The sequence below is a fragment of the Erpetoichthys calabaricus genome, chromosome 3 (assembly GCF_900747795.2).
Source record: "Erpetoichthys calabaricus chromosome 3, fErpCal1.3, whole genome shotgun sequence".
Taxonomy (NCBI): Eukaryota; Metazoa; Chordata; class Cladistia; order Polypteriformes; family Polypteridae; genus Erpetoichthys; species Erpetoichthys calabaricus.
This window is the reverse complement of record NC_041396.2, coordinates 223,693,135-223,707,528: the sequence shown is the minus strand read 5'-3', so window position 1 is coordinate 223,707,528 and position 14,394 is coordinate 223,693,135. Positions and strand designations below refer to the sequence as shown.

The 14,394-nt window shown below is 36.2% G+C and overlaps 1 protein-coding gene across 1 annotated transcript in view; it reads right to left on the bottom strand.

Moving 5' to 3' along the window:
• LOC114649428 (PC3-like endoprotease variant B) overlaps positions 1 to 14,394 on the bottom strand; it is a 534,722-nt gene that overhangs the window by 59,394 nt on the left and 460,934 nt on the right. The window contains exon 10 of the mRNA XM_051924671.1: positions 9,945 to 10,130. Coding sequence (XP_051780631.1) covers positions 9,945 to 10,130 — 186 coding nt within the window. The remainder of the gene's footprint in view (positions 1 to 9,944; positions 10,131 to 14,394) is intronic.

Sequence of the window (14,394 nt, the reverse complement as noted above, 5' to 3'; positions counted from 1 at the left end):
TACTAACAACTATATTTTTGGTTGTTGGCAATTACTTGTATCAACAACAATGTTTTCTCCCTATTTTTCATTAAACTGACTAACTTTGGCCAGCAGTGGTTTCCCTAGTGCTTAATTTAAAGCAAAGCTTGAGAAGCTCTTATTGCTTTGGAGCCTGAATTATTTCAATGGACCATAGACTTTGAAATAGTTAATTCTTCCTCAGACCTTATAGGAGCTTGTTTTGCTTCCTGCTGCTGGAGCTCTTTTCATTGAGCAGCTGTGGATTTTTCTCACTCATATCTCTTTGTACCACTGGGTACAGAGCCACCGGAAATTCCATGCTTTCTTGATATCACTCTCTTATTCAAAATTCAGAACATCCAACATTTCTGCAGTGTAAATTGGATAGATACCCTTTTGCTCAGTGGTGTATTAATAATGCAGCTGAGATGGTGTTCAGACAAGCTTTTAATTCCTGTACCTACAGAGCAACATCACCCATGTCAAAGCAACACCGCTAATGTATGATTCCACTGGAGCCACACAGGCACTTCTAAGTGTTAAAGCAACTCTAGTAGAATTTATCTGAATCTGGCAGTTTGATGGTATGTCTTAAGCAACCACAATATCTCAGAGGTTTTCCTTATATGAGCATCTTCCTGCTAGGTTAAAGACAATGGACAAAAGACAATGCAATTAGAGAAAGCTGCATGGATAAACAAATCAGGCTCCTGGCATGGGATAGCTGAAAGCAATGCTCATATTCAGCAATGCTGAATTTAGAATAAAACCAAGGTGTCCAAAAATGAAAAAAAAAAACACTTGCTTTATTAACATGGGATAACACAAGACAGGGATAAAATAGTAAATGTAAATGGCCTCTAAATAGACTGGTTTTGATCCAGTGTTGATCGTGTCTGTAATGCCTTTGTTGCCTGCAGCCCTGGTACCCTCTTGAACATTGATTACTATGACCAGATTAGACTAGTGCAATGAGGACACACAAACCCGTCAAGAATGTTGCAAAATAGTGCTCTATGCATTTATTCAAACAATGTCTAAAACATAAATAATGTATGGTACCAGATCTTCATCTATAAGTAAATAAAAAATCCAATAAAACAGTGTCTTGGTTGAGATTAAAATCTTTTAATAAATAATCCATTAAATAAGTTAAAGTCAAAAATTAAAATACAGTCAAGATAATTTTTTTCAAAACTCGTGCCCCAGTGTGTCCTTCCTCAAACCCATCTCGTTTGTTCACCCATGGGGTCTACTCAACCAATGAAGATGGGATGTCACCACCACCATCCATTGACATCCTTGGAGACCCTGCAAACCCTGCTTCCTTGTCCTACCACCATCCATCAGCATCCATTAACCTCTCTGAAGTGATTAGCTGCTCCTATCCCATGCTCAGCAGGATTGACTTTACCCCTGGAGTGCCATTGCTCCACACAGGTTTTCCCTAAATGCCTCCTTTTCTCTGCACCAGCTCTACCTCCATTTTGGAATGCTCTATCTCTTTCACTTATTTTTACCTGTACTCCCTTTCTCCATTGTTTCTTCTTTTTCAATCTCCATTCTTTCACAGGTATGAACAGTTCAGCTGCAATCTCTGCCATTTTAAATTTTTTTCCATACTATCATGGCATCCGTTCTGGGTATGACGTTAATCTGTATCCAGCCCTGCATGTAGGCTCTCCAACTTGCAGGGAAAATCTGGAGGTTGGTGGCAGAATTGGCACTCCAGCCACCATAAAAAACCTCACACTGGTTCCATTCCATCTGAACTAGTGTGATGCTGAGGTGTCACCCGTTGCATGACTGCACTCGGTTCCTACTCTGGGATCCTGAGTTGGTTCATCATGTGGTGTGTGCAGCAATGCGCTGTATCAGCGCATGCTCTTAACCTCTCCTCTCTCTCTATCATAGCATGTAAATCATATGAATGATTGTATCTGTCCGTGTAACAGCTCAGTTGATCCTACAGAGACTTCTTTTTCTTTTTTGTTCAGCTGCTCCCATTTAGGTGTCACTGCAGTGGATCATCTATCTCCATCTATATTTGTCTTTTACATCATTTTCTGCCACACTGATTGTCTTCATGTCCTCCCTCACCATATTCATAAACCTCTTTGGCCATCCTCTTTTCCTTGTGCCTGACCATTCCAACCTCAACAATCTTTTCCTGATGTATCCCTCATCTCTTCTCTGCATGTACCCAAATCATCTCAATCTAACCTCTTTCACTTGGTCACCAAACTGATGTACCGGTGTTGTCCTTCTAATATACTCATTCCCAATCCTGTCTACCCTCGTTACTCCAAGTGAAAATCTTAGCATTTTCAGCTCTGCCGCTTTAAGTTCTGCCTCCTGTGTTTTTGTCAGTGCCACCGTCTCTAAAGCATACAACACAGCTGGTCTCATTACCATTTTATAGACGTTTCCTTTCACTCTTGTAGGTACTCTTCTATCACAAATCACTCCTGACACTCTTTACCACACATTCCACCCTGCCTGCACTCTTTTCCTCACCTTTCTGCCACACTGTATGTTGACTGCTGAACCCACGTATTTAAATCATCTATCTTCACCACCTCCACTCCTTGCAGTCTCACCCTTCCTCCACCTTTCCTTTCATTTATGCACATGTACTCCATCTTACTCCTACTGACTTTCATTTCTCTTCTCTTTAGTATGTACCTCCACCTCTCCAGGTTTGCCTCAACCTGCTGTCTACTCTCACTACAGGTCAAAATGTCATCTGCGAACATCATTGTCCACGGAGACTGTGTGACCTCATCTGTCAACCTGTTCATCACCATTACAAAAAAGAAAATGCTCAGAGCCAATTCTTGACGTAATCCCACTCTCACCTTGAACCAGGCTGTCATTTCTACCGCACACCTCAACGCAGTCACACTGTCCTCATACATACAGTATCCTACACCAGGGGTCGGCAACCTTTTGCTAACTGTGTGCCAACTTAAGGTTTCAAATTATTCAGAGTGCCAATATCACATATCATTTTATACAAGTCGAGGTCAATATGCTTATTTTACCATATATTTTATTTTTATATTTTAATTAATTAATATATAGTGATATTCAATAATATGTAAAGTTGTAAACAACATTAAAAGAAATAGAGTTTCTTGAAAGATTTTTAAAAAAACTTTTTTATTATTAATGGGAGCCTTGCCCTTGCATGGTCTTGGCCAGTTGCTCAATATCGACAACATACTTTGTCACTGAGTTTGACACAATTTTCTGAATGTTCAGGCGTTAAGCGACTACGCTGTGGATTTAGCACTGCTTTCATGTGAGAGAAAATTTGCTCACAGGAATAGGTTGATCCAAAAGCTGAAAGAAGAGCAAAAGCAATTTTCTTCAAACAGATGTAATAATTCGGAAGGGATGTCCAACAGCTGAGAATAGCTGCAGACTTTTCTAGATTTTCATTTTCCAGAGACTTCCGTAGTTCAACAAATTTTGATGTCCATAATTCTGAAGATCTGAAGTCAATCTGTTGCATTTCAAAGTCATCAATATCCATCCAACTAAATAGTTCCAACTGGGTAGTTTCCAAATCAATTATATCAGGCTTAATGAGATACGAAAATAAGGATCCATGAATGTGAAAGTCTTTACTTCGTTTATCAAATTCTGCTTTGAGTGCTTCAATGTACTCTTGAAGCTCATCTACATTTACTTCAAATTGATTTGAGAGATTCTTCACATTCGGGAAGTACTTGAATGCTTTGATGTTGATATCACGGGTAAAAATGTCTAGTTTCATTGTAAATGCTTTCCAATAGCTGAAAAGATCAAGTACTGTTTGTCCCTGTCCTTGTAATTTCAGATTAAGTTCATTTAAATGTGTGCTTATGTCAGTCAGAAACATCAACTTTAACACCCAGTTGTCATCATTCAGTTCAGGAAAATGTTTCTTTTTTTCATTAAGAAACACCTCACAGGTGGCACAGTGGTAGTGCTGCTGCTTTGCAGTAAGGAGACTGTGGAAGATTGTGGGTTCGCTTCCCGGTTCCTCCCTGTGTGGATAGCGCTTTGAGTACTGAGAAAAGCGCTATATAAATGTAATGAATTATTAATGAATTATTACCTTAATAGCTCCAAGACAACTGACAAATCTATTTAAAACTTTGCCTCGACTAAGCCAGCGAACATTGCTGTGTAGCAGAAGATCTCCATATTCACACTCAATTTCTTGTAAAAGAAACTTGAACTGCCTGTGAACCAGTGAAGAATGAGAAATTATAAAGTTGACTATTTCAACAACAGTTGTCATCACAGAGACCAAATTCAGAGATTAGGTCTTTACACACAGGCTCTCCTGGTGTATAATACAATGAAAATTCAAAAGTTTGCGGCCAACATGATTTTCAAGAAGTTTTACAAATCCTTTCTTCTTGCCAACCATTGCAGCAGCACCATCGGTTGTCACACAGAATAACTTGTTTAAGTCTATGTCATGTTTAGCAAAATAACTAATAAATGCAGTCAAAATGTCTTCTGCTTTGGTTGTGTCATGAAGTGGTAATAAGCAACACAACTCTTCATAAATGTGATTATTTTCAGGATATCTTGCAACCAAGGCTAAGCGAGACAAATCGTTTAAATCAGTGCTTTCGTCAAGCGCAACACTAAATACTTGAGATTGTTTTAATCCAGATATTTGTTTAGTTGTTACATTTTCAGCTAAATCAGTTATGCGCCTCTCAACTGATCTTGCAGAAATTGGTATTTCTCTAATACGCGTGAATATAATCTCCTTATTTGGTAAATCACCGAATAAAATTTCAGCACTGCTTAAAAAAGTTTCTTTGATGTATTCTCCGTCTGTAAACGGTTTCCCTTTCAAAGCAATACATTCAGCTATTTTATAACTACATTCAGTAGCTTTAATCTTCATTCCAACTGCTTTGCTCAAAATACTAGTTTGTTTTTCGAAACCAGAAATAGCTTTTTTGATAGCTTCACTTTTCTCTTCTGAGGTTTTAAACTTAGATTGGTGTTTTATTTGAAAGTGTCTTTGTACACTAGATGTGCGACACACAACACTTTCACGACAGAAAGCACACACAGCACGATCTTTTTGTCCAACAAATCCATATTCTTTTGTCCAATTTTCTTGAAATGGTCGATGATCAAGTTTCCTTTTCTTTCCTTTAAACGCAGAATTATAGATCTACATACGTGCATATGAGAGGAAAACCGTCAGTAAACTGTCAGCTATAACTAGTCATAATGACACTACAATGCCGATCGCTGTACACAGCTTGTTTAGAAGCGTGGGCCTTAATTATATTGACGTTTTTTCTAAGTAGATCTAGGAACTAATAAAAATATAACCATCTCAGTTTTTTTATACAATGGATATATTTAGATTAATCAATATGAACCATATATATTATTCAACTACCGGCATCCGGCCTTTGTAGATCTAAATCTGCATATTTGCAGCACATGACCGGAAAGTCGTAACCAATGTTCATATTAGAAAACATTTATAAAATGCAAAAACCAACGTTGTTCTATAGTGGGTATCGTTAAAATATCACCTGAAAAATTATATCTGTGCTTGTATACAACGAAATCCAGATATACACACAACAGGTTTTAAAGCAAATGCGCCACAATTTTTTATGTTATAGAATTTTGATCTCGCTAGTTGGCGTTACTGTCGTTAGTTTCTGAGATTTCGCATATAGACTGTTCCCCTGACCTACTTAGACTGCTGTTACAACAAGTCTGGATAAGTCTGTGGCTGGCACCCTGCTACGCCCAAGTGCCGAAATGAACGAGGAAACCCCGCTAATCGATTTATAATCAACTTTATACAGGAAACGTGAAGAGTCTGCGTGCCATTTGAAATTGCTTGCCGTGCCAAGTGTGGCACGCGTGCCATAGGTTGCCGACCCCTGTCCTACACCATCCTCACGTACTTTTCTGCTATTCCTGACTTCCTCATACAGTGCCATAACTCCTCTCTTGGCAACTTGTCATATGTTTTCTTCAAGTCCACAAACACACAATGTAATTCACTCTATCCTTTTCTGTACTTCTCCATCAACACTCTTAAAGAAAACATTACATCTGTAGTACCAATTCCTGGCATGAAACCATATTACTGCTCACAGATCGCCAGCTCTCCTCTCAGGCAAGCATCCATCACTCTTTCCAGTATCTTCATGGTGTGGCTGATCAACTCTATACCCCTGTAGTTACTGCTGCTCTTCACATACCCCTTATTCTTGAACATTGGTACTAATATACAGGTACTTCTCCACTCCTCAGGCATCTTCTCTCTTGGCTTTACAGTGACTACCTTGAACATAATAAAGTAACAATAAACAACAATGATCCCATTCCAATAATTTTGTTCATGTTAAAGCAGAAATCAGTTCCAAAATATTTAAAAATTAGTTTTGCGAACAGCATAAAACTCAATTAGAATGCTTGATGTAGATGAATGGAAGATTTTTTTAACTGATCTCTAAGATATTATGAATTCCTTGTAACGTCTTTTGATTTGGCAGATACTTTCGTAGTAATCTTGTTATTTGTCAATGATATACAGCATTTTGGAAACTCTTAGAAGTTTATGTTTTGGGATATATGGACGATATCCTTATTTTTTCATATCAAGAATGCCAGTGAAGTACTATGCTTCCTAAAAAAGGATAATTTGTTTGTAAAACTACAAAAACATCAGTTTTATAGAACCTCTGTTATCTTTTTGAGATATGACATTTCACAATATAGGCTGGAAACTGACAAAGATAAAGTTAAGATAATTCAGCAGTGGAAGCCAACAACTTCCATAAAGCAAGTTTACCAATTGGTTGGGTTTTCTAACTTTTACTGAAGATGTATGAAGAACCCCTGCTTTCACTACTAAATCACCCCAAATGTTTGAGTGGACCACTAAGGCTCAAGAAACTTTTTTTCTTTTCTGGAAGGGTTTTTCACTTCAGCACCAATTCTATGGCAACCTGATTCATTTTCAGCTTTTGAGATATATGGTAGCTGCCTTGAATATCAGAGTAGAGTAATCGATCTCAGAAATTTCCAGACCAATAGAAAGACCCATCTCTGTTCATTCTTCTCAAAGAAACATACAATATTTCTGCTAAACAGAATCATGCCATAGGTAAGTGGAAAGCATTTAGGTATTAAACTGGCACTAGATCTTCACAAATAGTTAGTATATTTTAGAATTTGTGAAACAGGAGAGTAAAGATCCAGAAATAATCTTATCACTAGAATGCTTTGAAGCAGTTGTCTCCTTTGAAGAGATGACAGATTTTGTTGAAGAGGTAAACCAGCTTAATGAGACTCAGGTTTTACCAGAACAAATGTGAAATGTCATATGATATATTCCAGAGACAGTTCATCAGAAAATACTCTTATGACATGACTCTGTTCTGGTTGATCATCATGGCGTCCTTGGGACATTGGGACTGGAGATATTTAAGCCAATGTTATGGCTTGTGAAATGTTTAATAGCACAAAGAATCAGATTGTTCCTTCTTTGACCTATTTCTCCACCACTAAGACCTTGAGAGGAAGTCTCGGTGGAATTTATTTCAAATCTTTCTCTATTTATAGATTTTAAAACCATCTTTATCATAATGAACCATTCTTCCAAGGCAACAGACTATGTACTTTTAACAAGGCTTCCTTTGGTACAAGAACTGTTATCATTTTTATCAATAGATTTTATAGACTGCTTGGATTTCCAAAATCCATTATCTCCAACTGAGGGCCACAGTTCAGTTCTTGATTTTGGTAAAATGTTCATATTACACTGTGGATTAAGTTGAATCTTATAGTATGTCACCCTCATAGTAATGGCCAGTCACAGAAAGAGAGTGAATGGGGATTTGGAAAGATGTTTAAGATGCACATTAGAGGAATTGTGGTCTAATTGGTATGAATTATTGCCTTTGGTATCATTTTCTATATATACCTTAATGGTAACCTCATTTGGGATATCCTCTATGGCTTTAAACCCTATACTTAATTCATCTGTACAATTTCTAATCGAGCACTTAAGTAAATTAAAGAGAAAATGTCAATTTCTCAAGGAGAACTTATAAAAGAAATGAACCTCTCTCAAACAATGAATTGTCAAATAAAAAAAGTCTCTTCCTGATTTCAAAATAGGGCAGATGATGTGGATCACCATGTGGAACACACATCTGGGAGTTTGTTCCTTGGTATTTTGGACTATACACCATCATTAAGAAAATTAGCCCAATATCTTATTCATTTGGCACTCCCCAGCCACTTTCATATTCATTCCACCTTCTGAGTGTCTCAGCTTAAACGACTTAAAGCTTCTCAGTTGTCACATCCATCATACCCATTCACTCTAGTGAAAATTAATGGGCAACAAGGATATGAGCTTCAATGCTCACATTCTAGGTGATGAGGTAAGCATATGGGGTTACTGCTTTAGATATATATGACTCAAACTTGTTGCATATTTTTAATACATATCATTCCAGTATACCAACAGAACACGTTTGGAGCACACTGCTTAGGAAGTTGGGCTCTGTCAAATCTATCTTTCTCATTTTTATAAACATTTCTAGCTGCTTTATCATTTTTTATTTTTATCATTTTATCATTATGGAGGTGACATCATCACATCAATATTTTCAGTGTCTGTTATTTTCGAGACATTGTGCTTTTTTACAAATTCATAACACTATTTTCTTGAAAAAGCATTGCTTGTTACTACCCAAACTTCCATATACTTTTCAAGTACTTGTACTAGAGAACCTGGCCAATGCTGTTTCGGAGCAGACACTACAAATGACAGAACATAACACCCCCAAGTGTTCAGTATGTTCCCATACATCAAGGTTTTCACTGGGTCATTGTCCTGCACCAATAGTGAGGTGCCACCTGGGCATTATTTTGCAGCATTTTTTCTAAATTAAATATTACCATTAAAATGTTAACTTCTTTTGAATTGATTTTGGCCCCTGAAACTATAGATGTGACCCCATTCACTGTTATGTCAAAAAACTTTGGTGTCTCTTGTGTTTTTGGGATACTGTCCATAAGATAAAACTCTCTGTATTTCTGTGTGTATATACAGTATGCATATGTATGTGTGTTTGTGTGGACAGAGAGATAAATATTCTTTGATTTCCATGGCATGCTCACTCAAAGGAAACGTTTAGGAATATACAAAGACTACATTCTTTGTACCAGTGACTAATGTGTAAAAGATCATTGAAATCTTTCCTTTCTTGATGTTGGTGCTTTTGCCATTGTGCCTCATTGGTTACATTTTTAAATAAAAGCAGTATATCTTTAGAGAAATATGAAGAGCTTGCTTGAGTGAAACAGTGAAAAGTGGCACATCTTATATAAGCTGTCTATTTGTTACTGTTATTATATTTTTATCTAATCAGATGCTCTGGGTAGCCCATGACCCTGATTTGGATTAAGCTTGTTTGAAAATGTAATGTTTTTTTTTTCAGATCTAATCAGCTCTTTTTGTCTACTGCAAAACAATGGAAGATTATATTTTAGTGGCACCCTGCAGAAATCAGTACATTTGGGAAGGATATCCAGTGATTTAAAGTTTTTGTAGTATCATACTTCTTTCAGTGTATACACTTGCTTTGTGTCCTATTATGACATCTTATTTTGAAAAAATAATCTGAAAATGAACAGGAATGTTCATTTCTCCTGAAATAATTTTTATCCAATAATGGAGTTGTGGTAGTTTATTACAAATTGTGCACCCCCATCTATTTAGATCCCAGAGAACTAAACATGCTATTATGAAACTGAGTTACTGTATATAAAGCCCTTTTATCAGGGTTTTATCGATTCAGAAATGGGAGATGAATTATGAGCATGATGATAACTTAACTTACAATGCTATTTAACATACTAGTAATCCATCTCAATACCTTCAACTTCCAGGTGCCTTGAGGGTCTTCCCCCCAGGAGTGAACAGACATCAGGGTCCAGTTTTTCAGGCCAGTTCCCGAAATGTCATTGTGCCTTGTCCCCAGAAGCCGTGACTTTGTTCCAAAGGGAGAGATCAGGTCAATGCTGAGGTCACCTCTGCAGACGCTGGTAATGCTAACAACAGGCTAGAAAGAGATTAGATAGAAGCACTCATTCAATAAAGTAAAATAGATTTTGTTTCCCAGAAGCTTTGAGAGGAATGAGTTTATAGATAATTCAACTACTGTTTGCCCTCTGGACATTAGCCTTTACCTTTTGCTGTGGATGTCTGTCATCACCCATGGTTTCGTCTGCCCCTGATGGAGAATTGTGTCTCAACATTCTCCAAGCCTATTCATTCATTGACAGGGCAGAAAAAATCAACTTGTGTACCTACATGTGCTTGAATGATTTAGTTTGGATAGCAAATCTGGTAAGGTGAAAAAAATATGTCTTGTATTTTAGCACCATATACAGTATGTTCGTATGTGGTCCTGCCTGTTTTTTTAATTGAAAATTAAATAAAGTACTAAAGCATGTGTTGCTTGCACATTGTTATGATTAATGTCTTATTGGACAGATGCTGGCAATTTCATTGATTATGTATTTCTACATTCATTTTCACAGCCAATGCTAATTGTGTATTAATTGAGTTAAGAAAGTATTTTCCTTTATCACCAGTGGCCAGCATACCTCAGTATTGTGAATTAAACTCCACAGCTATACTATGATGCTTTTACACTTTTTATTTTAATTTAGCTATTGTTAAAAACATTATTTTTTTATTAAAACATTATTATTATTAAAAACAGAGAATAAAACATATAGAAGTAAAATACTACTATAACAATTCTCTCTATCATTTAACCAAATCCTTTAAAGTTAGAGTAATTCTCTATAAATAGGTGCACCATTTATGTAAAATTTACATTTTTAAGTTACAATCAAGAATATTTTTAAGATCGGGGGATTAGGATCCTTGAATTATTAACAGAGACAGGCTTTATAACCTAATCCAGCAAATAATTAATTAAATGTCTCATTACTAATATTTTCAAAGCCTATGTTCTCTTTTCCATAAAAGTTACATTGTAACAGAGCTGCTAAATGCTTTTAGCCTTTTATGATCACATTTGCTATAAAAGTCACCGTCTGTGAACAGTTCACATTATAACATGGCTCCATATCAAAAACAGTAGTTTTCTTCTTTAAAATTTTGTGATGTATTTTAAATAGATAAGCTCAAGAAAAAATGACAATAATACATTATTCAATGAGGTTCTCTAGACTCTGAAATTCTCATTTTCCAAAGCTATATTTACTGAATTTCTCTAAAGTGTAATACTTGTAATCCTTGATTTTTCTATTGCTTGATTTAAGTAGCAAGTCCTCAAGTTTTCATCATCCTTGTGTCTCCAGTTTCCAGCATGAGAGAGAAAGACTGAACCTGTATCGCCAAACTTAGACTCACAAACTGTGACAACGCATTACCACAAAAAACATTAACATTAAAGTATGTAAAATAAAATTTCATTGGTTGGAAATGTTTACATAAACATCACATTTTAGTAGTAAGATGTGCCATTCCATCTGTCTGCAACATTCTTATTTTTGTGTTCATAAGAATTACTTATGAATGCTTTAACATCACACCATTTATTTTTTTTAATATTTTTTGTCCAGTACCTCCACATATGTTATGCTGTTTGTCTGAGCTTGATCTCTATTTATGAAAGGTATTGAGCTTTTTGGGAACCCCGACCTGACTTATTTTTGCCCATCTTAACCTGAAAAAAAACATTTATTATTCATTTTTGGACCATATATTGTGCAGGAAATTACACCCTTATGATAACCTTTAAAAAAAGGGAAGTAGTAATATACACATGCAGAATGTAATTTTATACTGTTCTGAGGTTGCTAATCATTAATATGATAATATTTTGATGTATAATTCTTTAACAATAGTCCTAGCCCTCAACAGCCACTCACAGAATGTTAAACAAAATGACAAATTTCAAACATATGCATGCGGGGTATCATGGTGTATCAGTGATTACGAATATCATGTTTTTTTGGTTTTTGATCCTTTACTAGAGATCTAGCCCTCTGTGGATGTCTATCAGAGGTAGAAAAATGACATATTCCTGTTACAATCAAGAATATTTAGAGTCTAAACATTTAAATTGAAGCACACATTTTAATATTTCAAATATGTAGCACTATTAGGACTATTAGAACTAGCACTATGTAACTATTCTCGTTTATTATGTTCTTCTGCCTCATGAAGTAAATCATTACATTTCTTCTCAACACCTCAAATTAAAGTGGCTTATGCTAATTCCGACTTTTTTTCAAACTGTGACAACTACTTGAACTAATCCTTGTGTGCACCACGGACGTTACAGAGACATGTCAGTAAAAAAGCAAAGGACTCCAAAGAGACCTTTCATTTCTAATTTTCCAGATCTGGAAACAGGAAAGTTCCTCTACACATTCAGCAGCTGGTAATGACAGAGGATTAATTCTACAGACATGGGTCAATGTCTATTTGTAGTGTATCATCAAAGGCTGGTGGAAACTCTTCACATTGATGAGTATCCAGTGTCCATTTGAGATGTCAGCACAGAATCTTAGGTGTGATGTAGATTGTGAAGTGCTGTAGTGGTTGACCAGGCCCAGCACCATAGGTGAAAGGGAAGCATGAAAGGGTATCAGCTTCTCAAATAAACTGTCCCACCTCCATTTGTTTTGGAAAGAAGGATTTTTGAACATTTTTACAAAATTAACTTGCACCCTAAAAATAGTTATGATTTGTCAGTGATCAGTTAACTACACTAAATGCCAATTCACAGTAAAACTGACATGTCAGTGCAGTGTAAATGCTCATCTGTTCAGTTCTCACTGACTTAGGGAAATAAAAGAGTAGCATTTTTGGTTTTCAAACAATCTTTTTTAAATACAAATCTGACTTCTATTATAATATCACATTTAGAAGTGAACATTCATTGCTATTCCCTGCTTATTGAGACTGAAAGTTTCACTTGATTAACCTATTTAACTGAAATTTCACTACCCATCAGAATTTCAAAAGATACCCTAACAGATTCTTTTGTGGCACTGGCCCTGACTGTAACTCCATTTTGCAAGTGTGTCTTGACAGAACTGGCAGAGTGATACAGGTTGGGAGGGCCTAGTCAGCTGTGTAGAGCAGAGGATCGGGGTGAGATGGGGCGGAGGGGGTTCTTGTTCTGAGAAGCCAAAGCTCATTAGTTATAGTATAGAATAGAACAGAAATAGTATAGAATGTAATAGAAATATCTATAAACTGTTTACTGCATAAAAGTATCTATCTATCTATCTATCTATCTATCTATCTATCTATCTATCTATCTATCTATCTATCTATCTATCTATCTATCTATCTATCTATCTATCTATCTATCTATCTATCTATCTATCTATCTATCTATCTATCTATCTATCTATCTATCTATCTATCTATCTAAAAGAGAAATCAAAGCTGAGTAAATTAGAAGACAGGGATGACGTATTCAATGGCATCTAATGATTTTATTGCACTTACTAAATATAAGCAGAACAATTTTTGTTTTATTTTATATAATTTAATTTGTTCTCCATAATGAACAATAAGAAAGGCTACATTTCCTGCATTTTCACACAGGCCCAGTGCTTGAAAGGAATGATTTATACTGCATGCTGGATTTCAAAAAACAACAATGCATAGCAAGTCAGCATTTTGATGCAGTAGTTAGCTCTGCTGCTTCATCACTCCAACGCCATCGGTTTCAGTCCTGTCCCAATCACTATTTATATGGGTTTTGTACTTTCTCCCAGCATCCACACTGGGTTTCTTTGGGTACACCGGTTTCCTCCCACATGAAAAAGATATGTGTAGTAGATTAATTGGTGACTCTAAATTGGCCCTGTGTATCAGTGTGCCCAGTGACAGAGTGGCACTCTCTCATCCACAGCTGGTTCATACTTTATCATAGACAAGAGAGTTCAGTAAGGGATGTATGGGTGGCTGCACTTTTAATTAAGTAAACAGTATAAGTATGGCGTTTGTGTTTCATTGCATATATTTCTCTGATGGCATCTATGTCATAAAGAAAAGAGAAGTAAGCGTCTCTGTGCAAGTCATATTTTCCCATTGCGTTCTGAGTGTGACAAAAATAATTTCTGGCTGCTCACTGCACTGTATTTCACACTGTGTTGTTCTTGATGTTTTTTCTCATCTAAACAATGTTGAGATTTCACAGTGTTTTCATGCTGCACTTACTTTTATAAGCTTTTTGATGATATCACTTAGGGAGCTTTCATGACAACTGAGTTCAAAAGTTCCATACTTCATGACTTAATTTTTGTATGGTATATTATTTATCCATG